We start from the raw sequence: 25,422 nt of genomic DNA on the forward strand, positions 1-25,422 counted from the left end.
AGCAATTGTTTGGGCCGATTTGGCCCTTAATCATGTGGGGGGGGGGAGAGGAGGACTCGGGCAGCTGGGAGGGCGGGCGGGCGGCGGTGGCAATTGTATGGGCCGATTTGGCCCTTAATCATGGGGGGGGGGCGGGTGAGGAGGACTCGGGCAGCTGGGAGGGCGGGCGGTCATCGGCGGGGGGAAATGTTTTGGACGATTTGGCCCTTAAACAGGTGGGGGGCCCCCCGAGGACTAAGGCATAAAGGGGGGGGGAAATCTAGCGCCCGTTATTATAATGGGCTGAAAAATACTAGTCATAATATAAGAACATAAGAGCCCTGCTGGATCAAATCCAAGAACCATCTAGACCAGCATTCTATTTCATACAGTATTTATTTATTTCTTACATTTATATCCCGCTCTTCCTCCAAGGAGCTCAGAGTGGTGTACATGGTTATTTTAATCCTCACAACCCTGTGAAGTAGGTTAGGCAACACAGTAGCCAACTGATGCCTCTGGGAAGCTCACAGGCAAGAGTGAAAGCATGCCCTCTCTCCCGCCATTGCTCCCCTGCAACTGAGTCATCCTGAGTCTCAACCTGGAGGTAGTCCACAGCAATCAAGACTAGTAGCCATTGATAGACCTGTTCTCCATGAACTTTTCTAAGTCCCCTTTAAAGCCATCCAAGCTGGTGACTATCACCACATCCCATGGCAGAGTGTTCCACAGTTTAATTACGCACTGTGTGAAAAAGTACTTTATTCTGTCGATCCTAAATTTCCTGGGAATCATGGGATGACCCCTGAATCCAGTGTTGTAAGGAAGAAAATTTTAGCTCTCCCCACTCTCTTCACACTATGCATAATTTTATAGACTTCCATCATGTCTCCCCTTAGTGGCTTTTTCTCTAAACTAAAAAGCCCCAGATGTTGTGGCCTTGCCTCATAAGGAAGGTGCTCTAGGCCCCTGATCAACTTGGTTGCTGTTTACTGCACCTTTTCCAGTACTTAATGTCCCTTTTGAGATACAATGACCAGAACTCTACACAGTACTCCAAATGAGTATCTAGAGCCATTTCAATCAGGCTTCAGGCCCGGCTTTGGAACAGAAAATGATTTGGGATGACCTGTGCAGAGAGAGATGGGGGAGGGCAACCCTGTTAATTCTCTTAGACCTCTCAGGGGCTTTCAGTACCATTCATAGTATCCTTTTGGATGGGCTGGCCAATTTGAGTGTGGGAGGCACTGCTTGGAGATGGTTCCTCTCCTAACTCAAGGCCCATTTCCAAAAGATGGTGCTGGGGGATTACTGTTCAACCCTTTGGCAGTTATGCCTTGGGGCTCCATTCTTTCACCTATGCTGATGACACTCAGTTGTCTCTCTCTTTTTCATTAGATGCAGGTGAAGTGATAGCTGTCCTAAATCAGTGCCTGGATGCAGTAGTGGACTGGATGAGGGTAAATAAATTGACAAGACAGAAGTGCTGTTGGTTGGTGGTTCCTCTGCCCGGGTGAATGATGTTCATCCTGTTCTAGATGGCATTGCACTCCCCTGAAGGACCAGGTTTGTAGTCTGGGGATGCTCATCGATCCAGCACTATTGCTAGAGACTCAAGTGGCCCCTGTAGTTCGAAGCGCCTTTTTCAGCTTTGGCTGATAAGCCAACTGTGACCTTATCTGGATAGAGGTAGCTTGGTCACAGTTACTCATGCTCTGGTAGCCTCTCGCTTAGATTACTGCAATGTGTTTGAAAACAGTCCAGAAACTGCAGCTGGTACAAAATAGGACTTCAAGATTATTAACTGGACGGGATGTTTTGATCATCACATGTCAGTGCTTCACCAGTTGCACTGGCTCCCAGTCTGTTTCCAGGTTCAACTCAAAGTGCTGATTTTAACCTTTAAAGCCCTAAATGGCTTGAGACCGGGTTACCTGAGAGAAAGTCTGTGTGAAGGTAACTGAAGTCATCCATTATTACAGCTCTGCCTCTTTTTGACGCCTCCCTGATTTCCTTCTCCAACTCTAGATCACCCCTCAGCATTTTGATCAGGATGACGATAACAAATTCTTACTAAAACGTTTCCTTTCTGGCCTTGTATTATCACCCACAATAGCAAAATACTTACTATTATATATCGCCATCATATTTTCATAGGTATGTTACAGTGGTCTTAATATGAAAGACCAGTGCAACATATGGTCTTTCATATATAACATAAGACCAATGCAATATGAAAGACCCCTGAAAAAGCATGTCTCTATCTGTGCGAATACACACATTACATGTGCACCAGCTTTGCCTTTGTACCAATACACAACACGTACACAATACACCAAGGGGATGGGGTTGTAGCTCAGCAGAAGGGCACCTGCTTTACATGCAGAAGTGCCAGGTTCAATGCTATTCCTATGTTCCTAACTGATCTGCACATACTGTCAAGGGTGCTGGTGGGGAGAAAAGCTGATGCTGCTTCTCTTCATCAGGACCAAAGGAATATCTCTGTTTTGACTCTGCTTACTTGCCAAACTATCCTTTGTAATGGCCACCAACCATTCTTTTCTCCTATGGCATGTGCAGAGAACTCAAGGAACGGAAGGATGTCTGCTCTCACACTGAACTAGCAGAAGGTGCAAGCAGCCCCTCCAGCTGCTGACTTCTACAGAAGGAAAGAAAAGAAACTACTCTTCCCCCGTGTTGTCTTTTTGAAGGAAGCAAAATGTATCTAATGGAGGCTGCTATCTCCTGCTGCAAAAACCCGAAGGGAGAGAAACAATTCCTCTCTCCCTCCATGGGGAACCTGGGGAAGGAAAGGGGGAGTGGGATCTTTCTATTTTCTTTGTGCAGAAGTCTAGCCCCTCAGTCTCCATGGAGAAGAGGGGGGTGTTATTTCTCCTACTTCCTGTTGGGCTTCTGCAGCAGGAAACAGAAGTATCTAGGCTGCTCCTAAAAGGGCAGAAACACTTGCCACTTGCGAGTAGATGAGTGAATTTACAAAACCCTGAAAAGAATCTCAGAAATAAAATAACAATTAATATCCCATCCTACAGCTTCAGACTGATAATTGCAATCTGATTAAAAGCTAGTCAGTGGCCAGAACACAGGAACTGAGAAGTGTTTTTCCTTGAATTTTGATTATTTTCTTGCCTTATTTATTAATTCAAGAAAAGCAATTTTACAACACACGTACCTGATTATTTGCAATGCACTTTGTTGCAAACCACTCTAACCGACCTGGTCGAGCTCTCAAGCCAGGAGTCTGCAAAACAAGATTTCCAAAAGAAGTGACTCAGCATGTTTGTTTTTAAAAATGCAGAACAATTCCTCATATGAAAAAGGTCGCTATAGCATTACAGCACAGATTCCTGGTGGCAGAACAACAACTGAACGGGTCCACAGAATGTAAGTGGTTTGGGCTTGTCCTGTTGTTGCATTGTTTTGGTAGGAAATCCATAAATGGTTAATATAACTATTCAGCAATTTTTGGTGGTTCAAGATGTTCAAGTCTTTTTGGAGTATGTCCCCGTAAGCTAAAGATAGTATCAACCTCAATTGTATCTTAGGAAGCCTACTTTCCCAAACACTCAATAATGTAGAACTGATGGTATGAACTAGGCAAAATTAGAGTTTCTCTTGCCTGTGAATTCTCCTTCGAGCTGTTAACCAGGCACTGGTCGAGGACACATCCCAGAAACTACAGAGGGGACAGAATACTATGCCAGGGGCTCAAGAGCAGCAGTAGAAAGGGGTGGAAGAGAATGTCAGAAACAACTTCTCCCATGCAGTGAGTAACGCAATAGTGCAGGGGGAGGAGTTAGTAACACTAATTGATTGTGTGTCACTACTGAGAGCTGGAAGCTGGATCTGAGTTCTGGGTTACTAGAAGGCATCAAGAAGGCAGAAGCCCTGTACTGGAAGTTTATGTAAGCAGGTCTAAGAGTGGGATAGAAGTATAGTGACAGCTCTAATTTAGGAACATTTTCCACAGGCAGGGAATTATTTACTTGTGGCAGCAACAATCATTCAGTTCCTTACTTGTTGTCCAAAATGTTATGCTCCAGAAACAAATGTACTATTTCCCCGCCTCCATGTCTAACTTACAGAAAAGTTAGAGGATCATAAAAGAACCAGATTTTTAAAATTTCCACAAATAATACTTGATGAGTTTATCCACTGAGTTGCATCCACAGCAAAGAGCTGGCTAAATGGAATGATCCCCCAACCCTCTGGAACAGTTGTGGGGTGTTTTTTTTAGGGGGGGAAGGGAGTGCAGCGAGTAGCAGGGGGGACTGCTGAAAATTGCCTCTGCCCCCAATGTGTGAACAGAAGTGTTCCGCTTGCACAGTATTTACGCTGGATTCTACCCTTTGAATCTAAATCTTATCTTTATTCTGTTTGGTTTATACAAGTAATTTTATATAACTTGACATCATTCTAATGCAGGGGGAGGTGTCTTCAGTTTAGTGGACTGTCTTTCTACTTACATGAGCACTCAGGCAGCTAATAACATTTAAACAAAACATGAGCAAAAGAGAGAGACAAAACTAATCCAAATTAATCAAGATTAAAACATTTGTGTAACAGATATATTTTTGATGAGGCAACAAACAAACCCACAACCACAGTGATAACGAGGAGGGTATCCTGATTATCAGGAAGAAACTCAGGAGAGTATCAGAAGAGAACTCCACAACCTGGGTGTTGCCACCAAGAAGCTGAGATCATGCTTTAAGAATTAGAATTTTGCAAGAGAAAAGCTCAAAAGATGAAATACGTTGGTACTTCTGGCCCATGGTTTCACAATGATGGTGGGGATAGATAGGAAGCAAAAAGGTGAAAGTGGTGAAGTGGCAGTAATGGTAGTCAGCTGCAGTACAAGTAAGTAGGGATGGAAGTAAAGCAACTGGTGGCCCTCCCTCCTAAAGCACTCAGGCCCTTAGCAGCACTCTCAGAATTCAAAAGCCCCAAGCAGGCAGAGGGACTCTTTCCTGCCCTTGCGTGGTCATACACCCAATGTGCCCTGGTAACCACAGCTAGCCAAAATGGCCAAAACTAGGATGCCATTTTCAAACTTTTTACGTAGGACTATCAAATCATGATTTTATACCATATGTATAGGCTTGCATATAATGCACTGAGAACTGCATACTGGTTTAATATGCAACAGTTTAGCCCACCTACCCACCCCCAGCCTGAACAACTTAAAAGCAATTTTATGAAAAAATAATAAAGGAAAACCAGTGAAAACTGACAAATTAACTTCTTATACAACATGCCCATGGAAATTAAAAGAGAAGAAGTATGTTACTTGCATCTGTAGATAATCCTCTTTGTGGCATGGCAAAACTCAAATACGGATTTCACTCCCAGATTTCAATATCATTGCTGCTCCAAATGCCAATGATCTAAATGGCTTTAAAAAGCTGAAAACTTTATATAGTAAATCTTTCTCTGTTCAGACATTATTGCTGTGCCCATCAATACAGGGACAGCTGAGTTATATTGTGGATATTCTAGTGTTTCATTTTGAAATTGAGAAGTGTTTTCATATATAGATTCTCAATCATCAAAAGAACATCTAGGTCAGATTAACTAAATCTCTAGGGCTTGCACGATAGTCCATATTTGTGGCTTATCTTTAACCATCTTACTGAATTTTCAACTTTGAGCCCAGTATGAAATTGAGACATCTTTAATACAGTGTATTGTCGGGGGGGGGGAGGAGCCTGTTCTATAATCTATTAAAATACTTTAAATGTGATGGGGAAGGGGGGAGAGAGCATTTATAGCCCACTGCAAACAAAAACATTTTGTCAATTTAATAAAATTATATAAATCAAGCAGCAGATTTCTATGTAATTATTTTTGTTTGAGGAACAAAAGTAAGAAATATATTAATATTTTAATGAACAACAAATATATTGGATATGGTTTGCTTTTCTGCTGGCTAACAATATTTCACTTATAAACCATACTACATTTTTCAGAAATGAAAAATGCTTGGAGTGCTACAGAAACCTTAAAAATGTGCTGTGCTTCACAATGTTGACTTTTCCATTATGATGATTTCCCCCAACCTACACATGAGTTAATTATGTAATGAACTTTTTTGAAATACAGTGTGTAGAAATTGGAGTGGTCATATGCCTTTTTTTCACTATTGTTTGATTGGCCAAGGCTTCTCAGAACGATTTACACACAAGAAGAACTTGACATCAGATGACCTTGTTAAAAAAGTCCCAGAAACAAGTGTCAACAAGGAACAAATCAATACGTGTTTATCTTTATGGAATCATATTTTATCAACTTTTATTTTTATCTTATCAACAGCCGTTTCCAACTTGTGTCACTAACCTATCCTCAACAATCTTGCACTCCTACAGCCAAAATCTAATTAGACCCTTATGGACTTTGTTTTTTTATTACAGCCTTGCTTGTTTGCCAGGGACAAAGAAGCATTTTCTTCTTCTATACTACACCAAGCTATTATTCAGATTACAGAGGAAATTAATTAAGCCAAAGGTTGCAACATTTTCTCAAGCATAACCCACTCACCTTGGCATGACTTCTTTATGAGTCTAGACAGCTCATGCTCTGCTGGGCTTGGAACTAGCATGGGAGACAATGTGTGCCTATACCCATACTCCTTTAAACAATGTTCTGAAAACGCCACTAGTATTGGAACTGAAACAAACTCCTGCCAAATCCAAGATCTCTCTTCTAGTTTGATAATGATATATTATTTACGCAGTGTGCTATTTTACCAGCATATACTTTGCATATTAGAGTTTATACATCTGCTGGCATCTCTGACACTCAAATGCTCACACTGTAACATCTATTCAAGTAAAATAATTTGTTCCAACCATTTCCTTTGCTGCAAAATTTGCACTCAATAGGTCACATCAATAATCCTGGAAGCTCAATTTCTTTAGAACATCTATATTAAAAAGAAGTCAAATCATACTCTACAAATAAAGTAACATCTTGCTACAATAATTTTATCTCCCCCACAAAATTGAGTTTCATGTTGATTTTATACAGATTCGTACAAAAAGCAATTTGGATGAAAGGGTGCTCTAATCTCTCAATCTCAGGGCCCAGAAATATTTCTATGGTTTTTATGGTAGATTAAAAACATCGAAAACCAATGATGATTGGTATCTTGAAGTCAGTTGGCATTGTAATAAGCACAATGCTGTGCTTAAATCAAGGTACATTTAGAGTTTTACTAAACATTTTCTGATATATGTTTTTATCAACTCAAAGTAGCTATTTTGACAGCTGCTTTATTTTCAAGTATCTCTTGAATCCCTTGACCAAACTTACCAAGTCAACATTTAATTCCGACCAAACATTTAAGTCCTCTTGTACTGAATAGGTAATATTTTGCCTCAGCAAAAATATCAGATTCTAATGCAACACTACTTGGAAAAAATGCATAAAGGGTGTTAAAGACATTAACTAAACACACTGTACACTTATTAAAGCAACGTCTACATCCTACTGGATCATAAGGTATTCATTACATTTATATCCCATTGTTGTTTTATGGCAGAATTCAGGAGGCATACATGGGGCTACCAAGCAGTCTTCCATACAAACACTGATCAGATCCAGACCGGAATAGTTTTGGCAAGGTGGTTGTATTGTGTGCCTTCAGACTGTGCTCTGTGGCTAAGAATGAGTTGCTGCCAGGGATATATCCCACATCTATTAATGTGAGCTATAACCATGACAGCAATCTATTCTTATTCTGAACAGGAAACTGTCCTTTTGACCCTCCATTAAATCCACATGGGCATTTCTAGGAATTTGTTATTTGAGGTTAGAGAATGCTGAGGTTAGAGGTCATGAAAGAACCCAAAGAGACCAAAACCCCCACAAAACCCAAAGAGACCAGCCAGGGCCTAGGCATTGCTTTTGCAGCAGAAAAGGTGGCCTTCTTCCAGCCCAAAGACACAGTATCCAGTCCTCCTCTCTCTGTGCTTCCTAAGAGCTATCTGAGATGGACTCTTCCCCACTGCCTCTACAACAACCTATTCCTGTTCCTTTCCTGTTGGGGTTCTAGAATGGGCTTACCTTGTCAGGGTACCTTTTGCTTCTGACACTGCTCCAAATATAAGGCAGGTTTGAAAGCAGTTACTGTTCCATTTGGCTGGAAAAGATCCTTCAGCCAGTGTAGATAGACTAAGGCAGATGGGATGTTATTGTTTTATTGTTTTGTACTTGACTGTATGCAGCCCTGGATATATTTAGTGAATGAATGAATGAATGAATGAATGAATGTCCATCCCAGGTATAGAATTGTTTTCCCAATTGGAGGGGCAGGGAAAGCAAATTAAACAAAAGAATTTTAAACTTCTTTTGAACAGGTGGTACTGTTTTTGCAGTGGTTGCATTCATCTCTCGGGTAAATTCCAGACGGTGTCGCTAGGAGATAGTTGGTCTCTGAAATGAGAGCTATTTTATGGTATGAGAGCTATTTTATGGCTCCATTCTATCTCAGATGCTTTTTAATATCTACATGAAACCACTGGGTGAGATCATCAGGAGATTTTGAGCAGGGTGTTATCAATATGCTGATGACACCCCAAGTGTGCTGGCAATTACCTTTAAAGCCCTAAATGGCTTAGGACCGGGTTATCTGGGAGAGGACTTTCTTCTGCATGATCCCCACTGCACATTAAGGTCACAGAGAAAGGTCTACCTTCAGATGCCGCCAGCTTGTCTAGCGGTAACTCAGGAATGGGCCTTCTATGTAGTTGCTCCTGGGCTGTGAAATGCACTCCCTATTCGAGGCTTAACATCTTTATCAGCCTTTAAAAGAGCCCTTAAGACATTTTTTTAGCCTGGCTTTTAGTATTCTTTGAATGTTTTAAATTATTTTAATTCTTTTTGTTAAAAAATAGTTAGTTTGATTGTATATTCTGTTGTGAACCACCTAGAGCCTTGAAGTCGGGCAGTATATAAAATAAAATAAATAAAATAAAACTATCAAATGAAGCAAACACTTCCAGATGAATGGCTTCTTCTGCTTAAATGAACAGGGCAATCCTTGTGGCTGTGAAGTTCCATGCACACATCAATAGTCCCATGCCTGTGAATAATTAGCCAGGCCATTTAAAATGGCTGAGCTTCTAAATCCAGGCAATAGATGCAGCAGAACCACGTGGCAATGTGTTAGCAGAATGGACTCATTTCAGATGACGGGTGGCGGATCATGTCTGTGATGCTCCCTTACACGGAAAGAAGCCCTCCCTGCAGGTTTAGTTTAGCAGGGAATGGGCTGGAACAGAACCTCTCCTCCTAGACACACTAGTGTTTTTTAAAAAAAATTCTGAGAAGCTTTTTACATGGGGAAGCACTCCAAATCTATGTCTCCTTCCTGCAGTCTAAAGCAGTCACTCAGGAATCTACCAACTGATTGCATTATAGGCATAACCAAGATGTAGTTCTTCAAAAGGAAAGCTCCTTGCCTCATTAAGAGAGATTCTGCATGACTATTTTGCTCACTCTCTCCTTTGCTGCAGACGAGGACACAGCAGCTGAAGTATCTACGTAACAAAGGCAGTGGGGGGGGAGAGTCCCCCCCACCTTTAATTCAAGCATTGCTTTAAGCAGACTACACAACACAGAGGGCAGTGATCTGTCCACAGTCTCGTTGCTTGCAAAGCTCATGACTAATGAGAGAACAGTAAGCAGGTTAATAGGATTTTTTTTTTAAAGATACCAACTGATTTTTCTGTCACATGGAGGAATGAAAGTCATATTAAATACAGCTAATGAAATTGTTTAATACAGCTACCCATGTAAGATACCCATGTCTAGGGAATTCCATAATCATAGCTGCCTGTTTGGATACCCTGCAGATGTACAGCGAACTGCTACCATGAAAATGCAGTTTGGAATACTTGACAGTGCTAGGTCTGAAGTGCCCGAAGATCTGCACTTGGGAATAGTGGTAGCAGAGGTGGGAACTTCTTCATCTTTAATCAGGTGGCAAGACAGATTTCATGCAAACTGCCTCACAGTCTAAGGCAGGGATCCCCAGCCTGTTGTACTTCAGCTAGTTGCTGAACTACAACTCCCATAGTCCTCAGCTGCAATTTATTGTGGCTGGGGATGATGTAGTCCATCAACATCTGGAGTACCACAGGTTGAGAACCCTTGATCTAAGATATCAGAACATTTCTGTGGAAGGATTCATTTACTGAATCCAATTTTCTAGGCCAGTTTAAGCATTTCCCAGTTGAGAGGAACATCTCTCACTTGAAGCAGAAGCAGCAAAAAAATAAGAATAAAAACATCCTGGACTATATCCTGACTCCAATCGCAATTTCTACCATTTAAGAAATGAAGACATGTGCATACCATGTTCAAACTACTGAAGAGTTAAATTTCCCTTGAAGCATCACAACTGTGCCTTATTGACTTAAGGAACAGTGGGCACAACACTCATTTGAAGCATTCATTAAGCAAAAGAAAGCTGCCGTGGCACTATAAAACTATTAATAGGTATACTCAAAACATAACATCAATTTAAGGCAAACTTCCACTCCCCCCACCCAACACACACACAAATATCAGGACAATTTCCAATGCCCAAGTATCTGAACATGTACTTTATTCAGACAAGTGTGACTTCAATCAAACTACCCAAAGCTCCAGCATTAACCATGGTTGCTAACTCACTTCAATCCACAGTTATCCTTAAAAAAGTGGGGAAAGGAAAATCACTGGGATGTGGAGGGAGAAATGTTCACAGGGCTAACTCCCAATTCACAAACCAAGATTTGCAGGGAATCAGCATTATATCTGCACTGAGCCAGTGTCTCTGGACTTGATAATATTGTTTCTCTCAGATGAGGACTATGAATATTCACATGCCACAATTTGGAGTGAAGTATGTTTTAAAACAATCACTGTTTCTACCAACATTAATCAGTGACAGGAACTACTAAAAATGCGCACACTTCGGCCACCAACCCAAAACTGACTCTCCCTTCTAAACAAATCGCAGGTCCAGACTTTGTAATTGCTACATATTGTTCCTCTGCATGGAAGAACAAGGAAAATTAAAGAGCTGAAGAGTAAATGAAACAGCCTAATCCATATTAAAAAGCTCAAATGAGACTGTCAAGGTTAAGCAAGTCTAAGAAATCCTAATCCAATGAACACAAAAAGGACAAGCAAGAATGCCAGATGTCTACTTTCTCTCTCAATAAACCAACAAGAGGGGAAAGTTTCTGGAATTAATGTTATTTGGCCAGTTGTCATTTGCAGAATACCATACTTGCTATTTTTTTAAGTCAGGGGTTCCCAACCTTTTTAACAAGTGTAACCCTTCTGTTGCAAACCTTCAATTCAGGTATTCCATAGGGATTTTGAGAGTGTGGGTGTAATTTTGAGAGTGTTTTGAGAGTGTGGGTGTAACTAATACTACAAATATAGAGAGTGTTTTGAGAGTGTGGGTGTAACTAGTGTTTTGAGAGTGTGGGTGTAACTAATACTACAAATATAAATATGCCCACATAAATTTAAATGTTATAGTCATGAGAGACTACTTCAGTCGTGGCTTTTGTCCAGATCAAGTTAGTTATGAGCACTCCCACTGAAATTAATTGGGCAAGTAAAGTTGTCCCATTAATTTCAATAAGACTGTTTGAAGCTGGTGATCGTCAGATGGGAAACAAGTAGTAAGGCTACAGTGTGGGAAGGCAGGAGGGCTCTGAGTACCCCCTGGGAGCCCTTCAAGTATTCTGAAAGGTATTAGTGTCCCCTGTTGGGAGCCCCTGTTTTAAGTGAAACAAAAGATTAAATGAGCATTTTTTTTTGTAACAATGAAAATGAATGAAGTTGGCAATTTGTTTATTAGCAAAGAAAACCCAAAAACTGCATGAAGGAAGTTTTTCTTTCCGTGAACTAAAATGGAATCTAAATCCAAATCCCTTGGTGGCCTTAAACCTGAACCCCTAAACACAAGAAGTGGTGTCCATTTCAGTAATCTGGCAAAAAAGGGATTCTTTTGAGGGGCAATAAAGGCTCCTCTCTCCTCCAGCTATATTGGGAGACACTATGCTTGCCCCATGAGTGATCTTGAAAGTAGAGCAGCAAGAGATACTAGTAGCAGAGTCTAGAACTGGGAGAGTCTAGAACTGCTAGGCCACAAGGAGGGACTCTTCCACTTACAGGCTGTTGTGCAGAAACAGTGCCTTAGAGTTAATCCCTGCTAACTGGACAAAGAGGCACCTTTTTAACATGGTGACTCTCTTTATTTAGCAGGGGGAGAGTAACCTAATCCACCCCCAGCACAGTACCTCCAGTGACTGTTGCTGGTGTCTATCTTGTGTTTCTTTTTAGATTGTGAGCCCTTTGGGGACAGGGATTCATCATATTTATTTATTTGTTATTTTTCTATGTAAAAACCACTTTGGAAACTTTTGTTGAAAAGCGGTATATAAATATTTTTTGTTGTTAGTGTGAAGGATTCTTGATAATGAGGATGAAAGCTTCTTGTGTTCCCTTGGCACTGCAGTTCCTCCTTGCTGCCATTCATCCTAAACAGGTATTTCCCTGAGTTTTATCCTGTTCTATGTTTTTTGCTGGTTCAACACTTTAAAAATATTTTCAATAATTCAAGCAAATTTTATATGCCTGCACCGCAAGCAAAAGAGTGCTCTCTTATTCTGTATGAAATATATCTAAACCGGTTCAAAGTGTCTTAACTGGTTACGAAAACAATTTTTAAAGTTAGTACAGGTGGACTTCACTATCTGCGGGAATTCCATTGCTGCAGATTACCACACATAATGAAACCACAGATAATGAGGCATTGAGTCTATGGGAAAGTGGGGGTTAGCTTCCCAACCCCCACTCCAAAAAAATCAGCCCCAAATAGCAAACACCGGCCCAATATAGTGCCCTACTGTGGTCTCCTGGCACTCATTTTGTTAAAAAACATTTTTTTTAAATGGTAAAAAATCCATGACTTTGGGGGATATTTGGGGCATTACTGGATGGTAGGAGTTTATGTCAAATAGACACCCAACCTCCTTATCTGCAGAAACATAAGGGTTAAAACTCACGTATCTGCAATTCTTAGAAGGTAGGAAGTAACCATGGAGGTAATTTCCAGTCGGTTTTAAAATGTTTGCATAACACAAGGGAAAAACTCTTGTATAACATAAGCTTATTCTCCCTCACTTTAGCCCTATGTTCAACAAGTGTTCAATCTGTGTACAGTTAAACAGATTTATATGTACATACAGTTATTCACACATTATGTTCTTTGAGAGTGTCAACAAGTGTGTGGATCAAGGGGATCCAGTTGACATAGTATACCTGGACTTCCAAAAAGCTTTCGACAAAGTTCCTCATCAAAGTCTCCTGAGGGAACTTAGCAGTCATGGGATAAGGGGACAAGTACATGTGGGTTGCTAACTGGTTGGAGGACAGGAAACAGAGGGTAGGGATAAATGGGGAGTTTTCACAATAGAGGGAAGTAAGAAGTGGGGTCCCCCAGAGATCTGTACTGGGACCGGTGCTTTTTAATTTATTCATAAATTATCTAGAAGTAGGAGTAAGCAGCGAGTTGGCCAAATTTGCAGACGATACCAAACTCTTTAGGGTAGTGAAATCCAAAACAGATTGTAAGGAGCTCCAAAAGGATCACTCCAAATTAGGTGAGTGGGCAACAAAATGGCTAATGCAGTTCAATGTAAGCAAGTGTAAAGTGATGCACATTGGGACGAAAACCCCCAACTTCAAGTATACGTTGATGGGATCTGAGATCTCAGTGACTGACCAGGAGAGGGATCTTGGGGTCATGGTGGACAGCTCAATGAAGTGTCTACTCAATGTGAGGCAGCTCTGAAAAGGGCCAATTCCATGCTAGGGATCATTAGGAAGGGGATTGAAAATAAAACTGCTTATACTATAATGCCCTTATACAAAACTATGGTGCGGCCACACTTGGGAGTACTGCGTACAATTCTGGTCACATCTAAAAAAGGACATTGTAGAACTGGAAAAGTTGCAGAAGAGGGCAACCAAGATGATCAGGGACCTAGAGAACCTTTCTTATGAGGCAAGGCTACAATACCTGGGGCTATTTAGTTTAGAAAAAAGACGATAGCGGGGAGACATGATAGAGGTCTATTCTGGCCATTGGCTGTACTAATAAAGACTGACTGATAGAGGTCTATAAAATCATGCATGGAGTGGAGAAAGTGGATAGAGAGAAATTCTTCTCCCTCTCACATAACACTAGAACCAGGGATCATCCCATGAAATTGATTGGCGGGAAATATAGGCCCAACAAATGGTGGTACCTTTTCGCACAACGCATAATCAATTTGTGGAATTCTCTGCCACAAGATTATGACGACAGCCAACAACCTGGATGGCTTTAAGAGGGGTTTGGATAACTTCATGGAGGAGAGATCTTTCAACAGCTACTAGTCAGAGGGCTATAGGCCACCTCCAGCCACAAACTGAGTACTAGTTGCAAGGGAGTAACAGCAGGAGAGAGGGCATGCCCTCAACTCCTGCCTGTAGGCTTCCAGTGGCATCTGGTGGGCCACTGTCTGAAACAAGATGCTGGACTAGATGGGCCTTGAGCCTGATCCAGCAGGGCTGTTCTTATGTTCAATGCATATTATGTTTAATGCACATACAACAGTACACTTCCTATCTGTATCTTGCATATGAAGGGACCAGTACCCAAGTTCACTTTTAAAATGAACACATGTAGTTATTCACACAAAAAATGTATGTGTACAGACAACTCCATTCTGTACACCTGGGAGATTCCTTCTATGGACTGTTTGCAACAGAGAGCAACAGGAAACTCCCAAGTTACTGCTCAAGGGCAGGTCTCGGGATGAATTCTGCAGGAGATGCTAGAGCTGCACAGCAAATAGGAAACTGTACCTCCCTGTCTGCTTAAGTATGCATTGGCAATAGCATTTTCCAGTTCCACTTGTACCACCTTCCTTTTTATAAGAGGCAGGAAGGGTTTTAGAGCTAGAAACACCACCACCAGTTTGAGGAAATTTGTGAAACTTCCTTTGATGGTTTTTTCAGATGCCCTGTGTCCTGTGATCTTCGCAGTGAACTCTCCATCCCAACAGGGATGCATCAGTTGTGACTCTAACCTGGAATGAAAGCCTGCTCACTAACTGCCTGCCTAAAGTCCACCACGGTAGTAATTAGAGATGTGCATGGAACCAGTTCTGTGCTCCTTTTCTGGAGTGCCAAACCAGTGCCAAACCAGTCCAATCAGCTTGCATTCAAGCCGATCCGAAAAGCGGGGGTCACTTTAAGGGGCAGAGAAGATCCTTCCTACCTGCCCCTCTGCTTTCTCCCTCCAGCACTCAAACCACGTGAGCACAGGAATGTAGCTCCCTGCTTGAAGCCCTGTTCAGCATCGCTGAACTCATGGCCGATGCGCATGCATGCTGTGCACACGCCAACCATGAATGTGGCGAAGCTGAATGGGGCTGCAAGAAGCGAGCTGCAGTCCCGCGCCCAAGCAAGTGCCAGAGAGAAGCAGTGGGGTAGGGAAGGACAGGTAGAAAGGACCTTTCCTTTCCCTTAAAGTAACCCCCCCCCGCCTCTCTCGGGAGTGCACTGAACCAGTTTTGTGCACATCCCTCATAGTAATTGCAGAATTCTCACACATTTTGAGGCTGCGCTGTTGGTTGTGGTTGTTGGATCTGAAGACTGACCAGAACCACAGCTGTAGGGGGTGTATTATTAAATGAGCATACCGACTGTATTGCAGGATGCCATCGGACCCAGCAGTCTTTACATTTGATAAACCCTTTGTATTGGCTTTCCCCCCAAAATCTTTGTTTGTTATCAGAAGTTGTCTTTCTTCTGGTAAGTATGCCTTTTTTGTTTGCGTATCCAATATTGTGCCTGTGTATTGTATCCTCCTGACAGGGTCCAGGTGGGACTTTTTTCAATTCACCTGGATCCCCAGGTCTTCCAGGAGATATAGAACATAGTGTATTTGAGAATGTAATTCTTTCATTGCACACGATCAGAAACCTGTCGTCTAGGTATGGAAATCAAATTCCCTCCATCCACATCTGTACTATGACTACGCTCATGCAGTTTGTGAAAACCCTTGCTGCAGTGGACAACCCAAATGGAAGCACACTGTACTGGTACAATGTACCTCTCACTGTGAAATGTATATATTTTCTGTGGTTGTTTTGTATGCCAATATGGAAGTAGGGATCCTTTAAATCAAATGCTGCAAGCCATTCTTCCTTGTAAAGGAGTTGCAGGATATATTGCAGCATTATCATCTGAAACTTCCTTGTGAGGACATACTTGTTTAACCACCGCAAATCCATTGTTGGTTGAATCCCCCCCATCTCTTTTGGGAATTTGAAAGTAATGTGAGTAGAAGCCTTCCCTTTGAGAAATCCACCGCACGGGGCAATTGCACCCTTTTCCAATAGAACCTTCACTTCCTTAATTAGAGTAGAAGTTGGAGGACAATACTTTATCCTTGCCTAAACAGAAAGTGTTCTGAACTCTATCACAGAACCAGTTGTGATAATGTGCAGCACCTAGGCATCCAATATTATGTTGTGCCATGCAAGTGCATATGGAGCTAACCTTACAGCGGTGGAAGTGGAGGTTGTCATTAAAAATGGTGGAACGCACAAAGATGCTGCTTGTTTCACTTCCCATAGGAGCCCCATTGCTTTTTCCACACAACAGAACATATGCTGGTATGGACAATATGGCCTTCTGTAGCCTTTTTAAAATTCGGTTTATATGATTGTCACTGGTGACCATACCGTCTACTTTTAAAACCCGTATAGGACTGGGAGCCAGAACTCATCAACATTTTAGCTGTGTACTTGACGTCTTTAATTTCTCCATGGTGTTATCCATCTCCTCACTGAGCAACCCCTTCTCATTAAGGGTAAGGCCCTCAATCTTTTCTTTCCTATCTGACTGCAGATTTGCTAACTGAAGCCATGCTAACTGAGCAAAGAGGCACCTTTTAAAAGTGGTGATTCTCTTTACTGAGCAGAGGGAGAGCAACTGGTCCTATCCATTCCCAGCACAGCATTCCTCTAGTGGCTGTTGCTGGTGTCTATCTTTGTTGCTTTTTTAGATTATGAGCTGTTAGAGGACAGGGAACCATTTTATTTATATGTTTACTGTATATCTATGTAAACTGCTTTGAAAACTTTGGTTGAAAAGCGGTATGCTGCATGAATATTTGTCGTATTCATATTTGTTGTATGATGCCTTAAAGACACAGCAGGGACAATGACTATGATTCTGTCTCAGCCAAGTGTTTCACTATACTGAGATGCTGTTGAGTGATGTCAACTGATTTTGAAAAGTTATTTTTAAATTTTTGTTGAAAGTCCTGTGGTATGCTTTTTGTATCTTTGTATAAATGATCCCAAATGGAGGGTTGAAATTTCACCATACAGACTATGTAATTTGCAAACTTAATTGAGAGACAGGCTGTGGAATATACTCTCCTGACCAAATTGCTAACCTTGCACCCTTCTTTGTCCACTGGACTTACTAACTTGTTGCACAACTAATTACTAAAAAATTTGGTGGAGGATGTTTTAGTAGGAAAAGAGAACCCTCTTCCTGTACTTGATTCAAGCCTCTAACCAATTAGATGTTGGGGTATAAGTAGAAAGTGCTTCCCATGCTGGTTGTGCAGCTTTTGCTATTACAGGAAGCATAGGCAGAGCAACCAGTTGTGCAGACTGCAAAGCTGCCATAAAATCGTACACTGGATCTTTGATCTCGGCAGATTGCTTTTTAATCTCTAGCCCTAAGGCCTCTGTAATTTCAGCCACCTGAATGTGATATGCCTTCAACTCCTGTGTAAGAGAAATAGATGGTCTGGCAAGGACAACTTATCTGGAGATGGATCTGAGGGGGTGTTCCAAGACAGCAGATTCAGCCTTGGAAACAGAGGATGAATCATAATCCTCCCCGAAGGACAGGTGACTTGCCTCTTGCCTAACTGGTGAAGATGGATCAATGGTACATGAACCCTGTGTCTGTCCTGCACCCATAGGTGCAGTCTGCACCTCTTTGACACTTACTGGCACAGCAGAAGAATTAACAGGGGGCTGCTCCAAAATCCTTGCTGAAGTTAGAGCTGAAGGTGCAGCCACTGCAGTAGGAAGTCTGAGTGCCACAGACCCAGACTGCTCCCCCAGAGCAGGCAGATCTGGTTTTTGATTTGTAAACTGCAGCAGTTTATCACTTTCAGTTCTCATAGGTTCCACAGAAACAGCTAAGAATTACTCTCCTTGTTTGACATAGAAGGGGGCTTGGGGATAGGAATAATTTCCTCCTCCATATCATCATTGACATCAAGACCCTGGCTTAGAAAGCCCCTAACAGTGGATGTCAAATGGAGTGCTCTCAGTCGAGTCAAGAAGGAAAAGGAGAGAGTGGGTCATCAATACCTGGTTCCATCTCCATCAATGGATCTTCCTCATTAGCGATTAATGTCTAATGAGAAGATTGGCCCTGTGAACATGGTGCTTTCTCTGTCAATGTTGATGGCTCTATCAACTCTGTCTTGAATTGGTTTTGTCAGCATTGAAGCTGGTAGCATTTTGGTAATTAACTCCCTTGACAGCAACGCCGGCATTGATTTCAAAACCCACTTTGATGTTGAAACAGCCCCTGCTGAGCAAAGAGACACCTTTTAAAGTGGTGATTCTCTTAAGCCCTTTGGGGACACGGGACCATCTTATTTATGTATTATTTATTTTTCTATGTAAACCATTTTGTGAACTTTGGTTGAAGAGCGGTATATAAATATTCGTCGTTGTCGTAGTCATAGAAAAAGAAAGAGGAGACGTCTGCTGCGTGGCTATCTGAAACCCCAAAGGGGAGGGAGTTCAATTAGATTTTTTTCCAACACTGAAGACTCCTCTGTACCCTGGGAAGCTGGAGGCACTTCCTCATCTGAGGACCTCTTTTTATTTTTATGCTTCCTAAAGTGCATCCTCAAGAAGGAGGAGTCCTTCAATGCATCAGCAGGGTGCTTGCTCTTTCCAAGTCGAAGCTCCACTTGATACTGAAGGCTTAGGCTGCTCCAGTGTAGGATGTGGATTCAATATTGATGTCAAAACTGGTATAGCTAGCTGCAGGGTCAAAGTCCCTGTTCATATAATGCCACTCGGAGCTGCAGAGCCCAGTTCACTAGCATTTGTCAAGAGAAGGACATGCAAATCTTGCAGCTCCTGGTATTATGATCTTTGCCCAGACATAATAAACAGGAGTCGTGACAATCAGTAGAGGGTAACCTTTCTCCACACTCCTTTCACTTAAAAGTTTTCTTAACATCCATTGATTCAGCGTAATCCTAAACCAAGCTGCGTCAAACTGAAAAAACCAGTCCAAATCCAAGCGAACCAAGCCAAAGTGAAAGACCAAAGAGATTAATCTAAACCCAGTCCCAGTCACAAAACCCAAACTCACTAATAATTTCTCCATCCACACAACCAAATTCGACTAGGAAGAGAATCAGATGAGGAGATGCTAAGGCAGTCAGAAAGGAACTAAGGAAAGAGACAATCTAATGGCAAAAATAAATGGCAGACTGAGTGTGAGGGGCGGTTAGTGAGTGCCATGAGAAGCTTGAGCATTCCACCTACAAGGTGCTGCGCAAGCACAGAACCCAGGATTATGAATGTCCTACGGATCATGCTAAAGGTCTAGAACTTGTCCAATCAGACAATGGACTTTGCTTAATATTTACACTGAAAATTAACTCAGGTGGGGCTGCTCTAACTTTTGTTATTTTATTTCATTAACTTTCTTACTTAAGCAATTATTGTTCAATCACCTTATGGGTAACAAAAAGAAACTTTGGAGAAGGCTTTCCATGTTTAAAATCCAAGTTTCACCTTTTTAAAAGATTACCTCCTCTCCTTTCCTAATCTAATGTAAACTGGTCAACTAATATTGAGTTTGGAAGTGGAGGGGGAGGGAGGAGACACACAACTATCTTAGAGGAAAATAATCACAATCTGAAGGCTCTGAGCCTGCCCTTTTGACTTATCAATTTCCGTAAGCAAAATTTCAATCAAGCCTAGATAAAATATACTAATCCTAAATAGACCAAGTTTGTCACCTACCACTTTCTATAAGCTGCTTACCATAGTGGGAGGGGGGGAAACGCTAAATTAAATGCCAACAGTAGCAGACAGTACTTGTTTGGCTGATTAACTTGTAGACAAGCATTACAAATAAATCTTAGCATGGTCTGCAGTAAATTAAATTCCAGTGCTTTAAAGAACAAAGAATTCGTTGGTAAAGAGGATTAGCAACTTTACACCCAGGAATGCTGGTTTAATTTAATTGTTCCACAATCCGAGATTTAATATGCAAATATCACTTGGATATTTAATAGTGAATTTGACAAAGTAAGGAAACAATTTCAACATACAGCCAGGCTGTCTTGCTTCTAACTGTAATTATACACGGGGGAGAGAGGGGGAGAAAGGTGGCCAAATCTCCCTTGGACGTCTCCCCCCACACACCTTTCATTACTAGGATTGGATTATATTACCATTAATCAGAACAAGATTAAAAGGTTAAAAACTTTAAATATATTCTAATTAAAACACTAAATAGCTGCATGATTAGAGTACTGTAGTTATTGTCCCACCTCAATGATCTTCTTGGCTTCTTTGTATTTGCCAGTATTCAGGAAGGCAAAGAAGAGATCATAGAGCATTGTCATTTCACCTCTTTCTTGGCTCATGAAGTCCATAACTATAGGAATTTAAAAAAACAACTCAGTAGGTTTGGTTAAACTCATTAAGTTACCTGTTTAGAGCAGAAACGAACATGACCAAAGACAGTGTCAGTGAATACTTATACCACAGAATAAGTTATGTGATAATTTAGTTACCATTAGATAACTAGGTGTTCTAATGGCTTTTCCAACACCCTTTACAAACATTTGCTTTTAAAAGAGTTAAATAACCATTACTACGATGCTGTGCAATTCTTGGACCAGACAAAAAGTGAGTACTTGGTATTCTTCTTATCAAGACATAGGGGGGAAATTCATGAACTACACTAAATTAACTTTCCAATGCGGCCACAGTTAAATGGCATCCACTCTGTCATAACCAATGGTCAGATTAATTATAATATTATTACTTCATAATCTTCACTCCTCATATAGCCTAAAAACTCATATAGCAGTAAAAGGTGTGTGGCCATCCATCTCTTATATTTTCCAAGACCTTTGGAAAGATCCATGGTATCCTCTTAGCACCCGAAGAATACAGAACACTTTCCTATGATTACAAAACATCATGTGATGGCAAAAAGTTCTAGGGCAGCCCTCAGTAACAGTGCCTAGGTTTGCCAACTATAGATTTTTCCAAGTGATGAAGACTTTCCCTTCTCTCTGCCCTTTCACTTCTGTAAATCAATATCCACAAGGAGCAATGAAAATTGCAGTGTAAAATGGGAGAAACCAACCTTTCTGCAAGAGTTCAGTGTTTCCCCTCTCTATTAACTTGCACAAGATGTCATGAAGTCTAGGGAATTTGCCATATTTCTTATAGCAGTCAAACACAGCTTCCAGGGCTGCTGCTAAATCATTCCTAAAACAAGATTTAAAAAAACCATACTATCATTTTTCCAATGAAAGAAAAAGTTAATGTGTATGTCAAATCTTAGAAACAGCATTTTAAACACCACACTAATGTATTTGTTCAATTCAAAATGGCTGCTATACTGCTGAACACTATACTATGCTGTGCTGTTGCACCAAAGCAAAAATTTCAGAGTTACATGACAAGACAGCATACACACATAATAAAATGACTGTGCTGTCACACAACAACTTTTGTACAATTCTTGCACTTGCACAACTGTGCAAACGTTACATTCCATTGCATTTGTAATACTGTGCAGTATGTCAGTCAATATACTGGGTGTATTACCTGGTCCAATATACTGGACCAGGTAATACACCCAATTCATTTTATTTATTTATTGCATTTATATATCACCTAATATAAAATCTAAAATCTCAAGGAGGTGAAAATTTTTAAAAATATATAAAATATAAAACATTTAAAATTCATAAAAAGATAAAAATAATAGATAAAAACATAATAAAATTTAAAAATTTTCTTTTCAGTTAGAAGCCTGGGAAAATAGGTACGTCTTCAGGGTCCTCCTAAAAACAAACAGAGAAGGAGATGCTTTTATTTCAGTATGGAGTGTGTTCCAAAGTCCTGGGGCAGCCACAGAGAAGGCCCGGTCCTGAGTTGCTACAGAGTGGGCTGGTGACAACTGTAACCAGACCTCTCCAGATGATCTCAATAGGTGACAGGACTCACGACAGAGAAGGCGCTCTCTTAAGTATCCTGGGCCTAAGCTGCTAAGGGCTTTATAGGTAATAACCAATACTTTGCATTTCGTTCAGAAACGTATTGGGAGCCAGTACGGTTCACATCTGATGAAGGATTTGGAAAGAACACAGGCAAAGTGAGTGGGGATGAGCGGTGAAACATGGACACCATCTTAGGCAGGAACTTGACATCTGTCCTGAGTACTATCTTGTCCTTATTGAACTGCAGGTGCAGTTGGTCAGCCCGCAGCACCCGCAACTCACCAACCCTCCAGGCAGAGGTAACGGCCACCAAAAAAGTGACCTTCCAAGTCAGGAGACAAGGGTTAATAGAGGCCAAAGGCTCAAAGGGGGGCCTTAGCAGACCTGCCAGAACCACGGACAGATCCCCATGTCAGTGACATGACCGGATCGTCTGGAAACAAGTGTTGCAGACCTTTCAGGGAACTTTTAACCACCGGATCTTTGAACCACGAAATCTGGTCAGAGGGAGAACAGACAACAATGGCAGCCAGATATACCTTAAGAGAGGCAAGTTTCAACCCAGATTCCTTAAGGGACAACAGATAATTACAAATTTCCTATACAGACGCATTACAGGCATCAAACCCATGCAGGGTGGCAAAGGACACAAAGCAAGTCCACTTGTGATTATTAGACTTCCATGTAGACGGCTTCCTAGGAGCCACCAACACCTCTCTCAGTCTCAAGGGGAAGTTGGGAGGGCCAGCCACGCAGTCAAGTGGAGGGACTGAACATCCAGGTGTAGCATCTGCCCCTGTTCCTGAGACAACAGGTCCAGCAGGAAAGGTAAACGTTTTGAGTCCACTGCTAGGTTTGTTAGGGTTGGAAACCAAGGCCTCCTGGGTCACCACGGGGCGATCAGGATAGCCTTGGCTCGATCAATCCACAGCTTGCGCAGCACTCTGGGAAGAAGTGAGAACGGAGGAAACATGTAAAGGAGAGGCTCTGCCCAGGACCGGACAAAGGCATCTCCTGCAGAGCCCTCGCCCACTCCCCCTCTGGAGCAGCAGAGGGAACATTGTGCAGTTTCCTGGGAAGGAAACAGGTTCAGACTTGCAACTCCCCAATCCACAAAGATGTCCCTCAAAACACCCTGACAAAGCATCCACGCATGAGAGACCATGGTTGACCTGCTCAAGGCATCTACCTGAACATTTAGGACACCCTGGATATGCACCGCCTGGGGCGACACCCCGCTGTCCAGGCACCAATGCCACAGATCCATGCCTAGAGACAGAAGGCTCCTCAAGGAAGTGCCACCCTGGCGATTGAGACAGACCTTTGCCATCGTATTGTCAGTATGAATTAGTACCAACCGGCCCTCCAACAGGGGCAGAAAACCTTTGAGCGCGTTGAAAATCGTCAACAGCTCCAGATAGTTTATGTGTTGAGTCCATTCCTCTGACCAGTGGCCACTCAGACGAAGGCCGTCCAGGTGAGCTCCCCAACCAAGCTCTGAGGCGTTCTTTGTGGCCCCTCAGGAGGAAGGAGGCACCTGGAAAGGGGCACCAATACTTAGATGCCTGACCTCTGTCCACCAGTGGACCATCGCTCGTACCCCCGGAGGAGACGAACACTGAAGATGACCTGGATCCCAAAGAGGACCAAAGACGTCCAAAAACCGAAGACGTGCATGAGGTAGAACATAAGTAGCCCTCTGCTCCCCCAGCACAGTACCTCCAGTGACTGTTGCTGGTGTCTGTCTTGTGTTTCTTTTTAAATTGTGAGCCCTTTGGAGACAGGGATCCATCTTATTTATTTATTATTTCTCTGTGTAAACCGCCCTGAGCTATTTTTGGAAGAGTGGTATAGAAATCAAAATCAAAATCAAAATCAAAATCATAATCATAATCATAATAATAATATCATCAGATCAGATTAGCTAAATACTAGTATTAGCTTTAATATTAAATTAAATATTAAATTAAATTAAATATTAGCTTTAAATTAAATATTAGCTTTAGATACTAAAGCTTAGCTCAGATGCTAGTAAATTGAAAGATATGAAAGACAAGAAGCTGAAGAATGAAAACACCAAACATTATCTGATCCAAAAATACCACCTAGATTCAAGGAAAATTAGAGAAGTCCTGGAAATAATAAAGCAGCAAATAACAGCAGTGTCAAAGAAGATTAGCAGATATGAAGCCAGAATTACACAACACAGCCAGAATCTCCAATTCCAGTCGAATCAGAGACGTTTCTACCAAAGCATAGAAGGAGAAACTGCAAGAAACCTAGAAACACCAAATAAAGAAGAAACAGTGCAATTCTGGCGGGAATTATGGGACAATCCAATCGATTATAATAAAAAAGCAGGCTGGATGAAAGAGGTCAAAAAATGTAACCAACAAATGCAAGATCTAATAATAACACCAGAATTAATAAGTGAAAGAGCAGAGAAAATTAAAAATTGGACTGCGCCAGGAGATGATGAACTGCATGGCTTTTGGCTTAAACACCTAACAAGCCTTCATAAACAACTATCAAAACAGTTCAATCACATTGTGAAAGGCGGTGATATTGAACAATGGCTAACAACTGGGAAAACTCATCTCATCATGAAAGACCCAGCAAAAGGTGCAGTTCCAAGTAATTATAGACCAATAACCTGCCTGCCAACCATGTTCAAATTATTAACTGGAATAATAGCAGATGAAGTGATGCAACATTTATTAACTAACAAACAGCTTCCAGTTGAACAGAAAGGAACTTGCCCGAACACCAGAGGCACAAAAGACCAGCTGCTGATTGACAAAATGATTTTAGAAAACTGCAAGAGAAGAAAAACCAATCTAAGTGTTGCATGGATTGACTACAAGAAAGCCTTCGATTCATTGCCTCACACATGGATACTAAAATGTTTAGAAACAACTGGTGTCAGCAAAAACATTCAGATATTTATTTAAAAAGCAATGAGCATGTGGAGTACACAGTTAACAATCAATGGCGAGACACTTGGACAGGTTAGCATTAGAAGAGGCATTTTCCAAGGGGACTCACTATCCCCTCTGTTGTTT

At 41.6% G+C, this 25,422-nt stretch overlaps 1 protein-coding gene across 3 annotated transcripts in view; it reads right to left on the reverse strand.

Annotated features, from left to right (window-relative positions):
- Positions 1–25,422, reverse strand: part of LRPPRC (leucine rich pentatricopeptide repeat containing) — a 215,170-nt gene that overhangs the window by 60,091 nt on the left and 129,657 nt on the right. For all 3 annotated transcript variants that reach the window (XM_053311868.1, XM_053311876.1, XM_053311886.1), the window contains 3 exons: positions 21,499–21,623; positions 20,672–20,778; positions 3,170–3,238 (listed from right to left, as the gene is read on the reverse strand). In XM_053311868.1, coding sequence (XP_053167843.1) covers positions 3,170–3,238; positions 20,672–20,778; positions 21,499–21,623 — 301 coding nt within the window. The remainder of the gene's footprint in view (positions 1–3,169; positions 3,239–20,671; positions 20,779–21,498; positions 21,624–25,422) is intronic.

This window comes from Hemicordylus capensis, chromosome 1 (assembly GCF_027244095.1).
Source record: "Hemicordylus capensis ecotype Gifberg chromosome 1, rHemCap1.1.pri, whole genome shotgun sequence".
NCBI classification, from domain to species: domain Eukaryota; kingdom Metazoa; phylum Chordata; class Lepidosauria; order Squamata; family Cordylidae; genus Hemicordylus; species Hemicordylus capensis.